The sequence below is a fragment of the Aythya fuligula genome, chromosome 31 (genome assembly GCF_009819795.1).
Source record: "Aythya fuligula isolate bAytFul2 chromosome 31, bAytFul2.pri, whole genome shotgun sequence".
NCBI lineage: Eukaryota > Metazoa > Chordata > Aves > Anseriformes > Anatidae > Aythya > Aythya fuligula.
Genome location: NC_045589.1, coordinates 1153887 through 1160143, shown reverse-complemented (window position 1 = coordinate 1160143; position 6257 = coordinate 1153887). Strand labels below are relative to the sequence as shown.

The window sequence follows — 6257 nt, the reverse complement described above, 5'->3', positions numbered from 1 at the left end:
CCAGGGAAGAGGTTGGAGAGAGCTTGTCATTTCCTCAACACAGGCAGGGAGCTTAAGGTGAGGATGGGGGTGGGCTGGCAGCAAACCTCAGCCATAAATCAGAGTGAGCAGCCAGTACTAGGAACAGCCATCCTCAGAGTCTGGGGATAATGAGTGTGCTGGGCCATCTTCACATGCTAATCATTCCACCAATGGCCCAGACTGGCCACCTGCCTCCTGTACTTGCATGTTACTCCTGTCCACAAGCCCTGGCTCTGCACCACAAATGCCCTGCTGTGAGTCCTCACCTGGCATGGCCACACAACTCAGACAACATCTGAGTTTTCCTCTGCCAGGCAACTTCCAGCCCAGCCCAGCCCCTCCCCAGCTTTTCCAAACCCTGCCCAGCCCCTCCCCTGTCTCCAACCAGACCAGCAGCACACTCTGGGCTGGCGCCACTGAAGTGCCCGCCGTGGGGTGCTGCAGAGCTCTGAGTGCTCAAGCACAGCCACAGACCCTCTGAAGGGCACAGCAGCTCCAAGCTCAAGTGCTTAGAGATCCTTATCAAGAGATCCTTATCCCTGACTGTCTGAATCCCTTCTGTGCCAGCCCCTCTCCCCAGCACAGGACTCCTGCACCTGGAGCTCTTCGGGCTGCTGCTGTCCCAGTGACAGAGCAGCCTGCCTTCAGCTGATGCATCCAGAAGAAATGTTTCCTTGCTCGTTTATTGCTCCCTGTAGCTTGTCCTTGCCTTCAAAGAGGCTTTCCCTAGGGGAGTGTGTTCATGCTGGCCTCACATGCCACTCCTGTCCCCTCCCTGTGCTCCCTGCAGGGCTCAGAGCTGGTGATGCTCTGCAGAGTGAGGGGCCTAGTTTAAAACTGTTTCTGTTATAAATTGCTCAGTCCCAAAATAGGATTATAATCAAAGTTTACAATTTATTAAAAGAATAGAGGTAAGCAAACAGTGCTGGGTGTGTCAGGAGTCTCTGCTCCACCTAGACGCACACCAGTTACATCAAGTAGCTGATTTTTATGCTCCTAGGCTGATACATATTCATTACTACTAAAAAAAAAAATGGGTTATTATAATTAGTTTCTGGAATCCAAACCCTCCTACTGGAGCATGCGTATCAGTCTCTGGTGGTCCCCCTGGGGGTCTCCGGGGGTCTTTCATGCTGAAGGCTCGTAGTCTTCCTCTCAGTTTTTTTTCTTGTCCTTCCCCTTTGTACTCCTTGGCAGCATGTCAAAAGCTTACACAGTGTTCCCTGCAAGTTTTGTCTTCTAGCTGTCCTTCAGCTTCTTTCTTCTCCTTAATCTCCTGGCCAGATACCAGGGGCTTGCATAGTGTCCCATTCAGAAGCCATAACAGTTACTAGTTGTTAGCAGTTGTTCTGAAAACCCCAGACATCAGAGACTTCAAAGAAAGAACACACAAATACAAATAGCTCTCTATTGACACTTCACGAATTGTTAAAACATTCCTCACAGGCCATTCACAGAGACACTCCAGTCACATCTATAGCAGTGCTAAATCAATCACAAAGGAGGCAAAAAAGCTGTAACTGTTAGGAATCAGAGTTCGGAATCAGTAACAAAAGCAAATAGGCTCATGGATTTGAGGAATATTTCTGAAGATTTGATAAATTGACTATAATGAGGGGGAGACTGGACACGGGGAGGAAAGGGAAGAAACCACTTCTGTGGAAGAATTAAATTGCCAGTGCAGGACCCAGAGACAGACAGAACTGCTCTCTATTGACGCGAATCAGATGAACATATCTCACAGTTTCCTTTTGTTTTATCATTAATGGCCTGAGCAAAAAGTTGTTTTCCATTTTTTTATTTTTTTATTTTTTTTTATTTTTTTAATAAGCCCCCGTTTAAGCACTGAAATGTTTCAATGAAGTCACTCCAGACCCTTCTATTCTCCAGGCTGAACAGCCCCAGCTCTCTCAGCCTTTCTTCACAGGAGATGTGCTGCAGCCCTCTGATCAACTTTGTGGACCTCTGGACACACTCTAATAGATAAACATCCTTCTTGTGCTGGGGACCCTGCACTCCAAATGAGGCCTTACAAGGGCAACCAGAGGGGCACAATCACCTCCCTTGACCTGCTGGCTACTCCTCTGCTGATGCAGCCCGGGGTGCAGTTGGCCTTCTGGGCTGCAAGTGCACACTGCTGGCTTATGTCATACCTTCTGTCCACCAGAACCCCCAAGTCCTTCCCTGCAGGGCTTCTCTCAATGAGTTCTCCCCATCTGTACCCATGTATGGGATCGCCCTGACCCAGGTGCAGCACCTTGCACTTGGACTTGTTGAACCTCGTTATGTTAACATTGGGCCCACTTCCCAAGCTTGTCTAGGTCCTTTTGGATGACATCCCTTCCTTCTGTTGTATCAACTGCAACACTCAGCTTGGTGTCATCTGCAAACTTGCTGAGAGTGCACTTGATCCCACTATCTATGTCACTGATAAAAATACTAAACTGTACTGGTCCCAAGACAGACCCCTGAGGGGCACCACTTGTGACTGGCCGTAGAGCCATTGAGAGCAATTCCACAGAGCAATGTTCTCCACCTGAATATAATGCAGTTTCCTCCAGATGAAACAAATTCTTCAGCCTGTTCCTGACCTCAGCTGTGGAAGAAGAGACCAACCTCCAGGCACAAGCACTGAGGAAATCCTCTTTTATTACGGAGATATGACAGAGCTGTGCCATAGCACCAGATATATGTACATGGGCCTCTGGGTACGACAGAGTGTGTTCAGACCTCTGCAGAGGTGGAGTGCATGCAGAAATTCCTGGACAAACAAGATCATCTCAGCCAAAAAGATCAAAGACCAGGAATTTCCTGAGATCAATTGGAAATCCCTTGTGAAGGACTTTGGCAGATTATGGCTTCTGAAGTACTGCTTACTGAGTCAGCTTCTTCAGTGCATCCTTGAGATCCTGGTTCCTCATGCTGTAGATGAGGGGGTTCACTGCTGGAGGCACCACTGAGTACAGAACTGTCACAACTACATCCAGGGATGGGGAGGAGATGGAGGGGGGCTTCAGGTAGGCAAACATGCCAGTGCTGGAAAAGATGGAGACAACAGCCAGATGAGGGAGGCACGTGGAAAAGGCTTTGTGCCGGCCCTGCTGCGAGGGGATCCTGAGCACTGCTCTGATTATCTGCATGTATGAGAAAAGAATGAAAACAAAACAGCTGAGTACTAAACAGACACTAACCACAAGAAGCCCAGCTTCTCTGACGTAGGCATCTGAGCAGGAGAGCTTGAGGATCTGGGAAATTTCACAGAAGAACTGGTCCAGGGCATTGCCTTGGCAGAGGGGGAGGGAAAAGGTATTGGCAGTATGCAGGACAGAGTTGAGAAAACCACTGCCCCAGGCAGCTGCTACCATGTTGACACAAGCTCTGCTGTCCATGAATGTCCAATAGTGCAGAGGTTTACAGATGGCAATGTAGCGGTCATAAGCCATGATGGTGAGAAGGGAATATTCTGCTCCAAGCATGAAGAAGAGAAAAAAGACCTGGGTAGCACAACCTGAGTAGGAGATGGCTGTTGTCTTCCTCAGGGAATTGGCCATGGCTTTGGGGACAGTGGTGGTAATAGTGCCCAGGTCGAGGAGGGCGAGGTTGAGGAGGAAGAAGTACATGGGGGTGTGGAGGCAGTGGTCGCAGGCTATGGCTGTGAGGATGAGGCCATTGCCCAGGAGGGCAGCCAGGTAGATGCCCAGGAAGAGCCCGAAGTGCAGGAGCTGCAGCTTGCGCGTGTCTGCAAATGTCAGGAGGAGGAACTCATTGGGGAAGCTGCTGTTGGACATCTTCTTCCTGTGGGCATGGTTGTCTGTCCATGGAGGAAAACACACAAACCGTCAGGACAGGGTCTCTGAGCAGAATCGACTGTTTCTCACAGATTCCTTACACACTCAGTTCCATTTTCCCCTGCTCAGGATGGCATACTTACAGCTCCCTGGCTGGTGCTCTGTTCTGTTTTGTTTGAGTGAACTGTGAGGAACACAATTCCCTGCCTGAGGGCTCCTTCACAGGACACTCAGCTTACCCCAACCCTGCTGCCCCAAAGAGCTGACATACCCAATGGCCCCAGCATAACAGAAAGGAAGCAACACAGAGAGGTAGAGGGAAAAGGACAAGCAGCATGACCGAGAAAGGGGAGGGATAGATGAGCAAGCAGGAAGGGGTCACTCTGCCCAGCCGTGCCTGCTGCCTACCAGGCAGCACCATGACAGAACAGTGGCTCTCAGCCCTTTGCAGGACAGTGGGACAGGGCACAGAACTGGAGAGGCAGACCTTCCTTCTTCTGGGGCTCTGGCTACCCAGGAGGCAGCTCCTGCCCAGGACCCCCCAGCCCAGAGGGCAGAGGCTCTGCTGGGTGGGAGAGGAGAGCTGAGGGGGGTTGCTCAGGGATGGAACCTGCACTGCAGGGGATGGTAGGAGGTGCCTGTCTATCCTCTGCAGCAGGGTTTCACTTTGCAGTTCCTTTTCTCCCTGCCCATTTCTGCTGCCTGCAGGAGTCCCTTCCAGGAGCTCCTTTTCTGTCCCCATGTCTGTGCCCTTCCAGTGCTCACACACCCCATCCCATCTGCTGTCTGCTCAGCTCTGTCCTGCACCTTTTCAGTGTGTGTAGGTGCTGAAGGGCAGGCCACACAAGCCCTGATGAAACTGGGAAGGTGATGCTGCTGCATTATGAAGGACTGAGGATGCCGAATGCACTTTCTGAGGTTCCTCATAAAAATTGAGGTAACGGAAACTCAAAATCTTCTGTACTCCGTAAAGCTCTGTTTCCATTCCTATCCTGACGAACCAAAGAAACCTGAAAGCACAGCATCAGGAAAGCCCAGACCACATCAGGCAACCACAGACTGGACCTTCTGTCTGAAAAGTCCCTCTGATATGGCCTGGGGGTGCTGTGGAGCTGTGAGCATCCTGCCTCAGGCATCAGCAGGACCCTGCCCTGCCCTGCCCTGCCCTGCCCTGCCAGGAGGCTCCTTCCATCCACAGCTGCACCCTGGGCAGCTCCCCAGGCAGGCTGAGTGCTGAGCCTGGCAGGCAGCAGAGGCCCTGCCCTGGCACACAGGCCCTGGGGCACAGCAGGGACCCTGTTCTGCACCACAGCCCTGGGCACCTCTGCCTGCACACCCAACAGCCAGCCCTGAAAGAAGAAACTCTCAAGTCCTCTCCTTCTGACAGTTTTCACAGGTAAACCCTGCTCTGGACCTTGTTCTTCTCCTCTTATCCAAAGAAGCTCTGAGAGTCCTCATGAAAGATCCCATAGGCTGCAGGATTTGCCAGCAAATCTGGAGATGGCAACAGGAACAACAGCTGTGTTGCCCTGCAGCCAGAGACTTACCCTGTTCAGGGCTCTGAAGATTTCTCCTGCAGTCAGCTCTCAGCATCCCCCCTCCACACTGCCTTTAACATCTCCCTCCCTTCTCTCAGCTGCCCTTGTCCCCTGCAGGCAGTGCCCCCAGCCCTGCTGTGCTGTGCAGAGGAGCTGCTTCTGGGCAGAGCTGTCTCTCTGCAGCGCTGCTCACTTGCCAGGAGCTCCCCTTGGGCCCAGGAGCCCAGGAGCCCAGCTCATCAGCACTGGGAGCTCTTGACAAGTCCCTGGGCCTCCAGGGGAATCAACTTCAAAAATAACTGAAGCAGTCACTGTTTTTTTTGCTCTGAGCTGGGGATGGACATTTGCTTCCAGTGGCGTCTTTTCTCCTAACTGAAAACAAAAAAAAAAAAAAAGAGTTTGGCATAAGAATCATCTTTTTGTGTCCCATTTTCAGACCAGACAACCACAAAGTGACAGGCAGGCTGAATCCCATCACTTCCAAGCATTTGTTGATAATCAGGGACATGAAACTTTTCACAGAAACTGAAATCCGTCTGTGTACATAAGCTACATAACCAATTGCTGGACTCCAGGATCGCCATATAATAGAACTCTTTGGGTCTGGGGGGACCTTCAAGACCATCTAGTTCCAACCCCGCTGCCATGAGCAAGCACTCTTGCCACTAGACCTGGTTGCTCAAGGTCCCATCCACCCTGATATTGAACACTACTAGGGGGCATGAGTCTTCCACTACTTCTCTGAGCAATCTGTTCCAGTGACTCACCACCATTTCTGTGAGGAGTTTCTTCTTTATATCTGAACTAAATCTGTTTTTTTTTTTTTTTTTTGTTTGTTTGTTTGTTTGTTTTTTGTTTTGTTTTTTGTTTTTCTTTTTTAACTGTTGCCCCTTGTCCTACTGCTACTCTC

General features: G+C 50.7%; 1 protein-coding gene across 1 annotated transcript; it reads right to left on the bottom strand.

Moving 5' to 3' along the window:
• Window positions 1-2894: 2894 nt before the first annotated feature.
• LOC116500143 (olfactory receptor 14A16-like) lies at window positions 2895-3809 on the bottom strand. The gene has a single exon (XM_032205056.1). The coding sequence runs from the start codon at window positions 3807-3809 to the stop codon at window positions 2895-2897; it is 915 nt and encodes a 304-aa protein (XP_032060947.1).
• Window positions 3810-6257: the final 2448 nt, after the last annotated feature.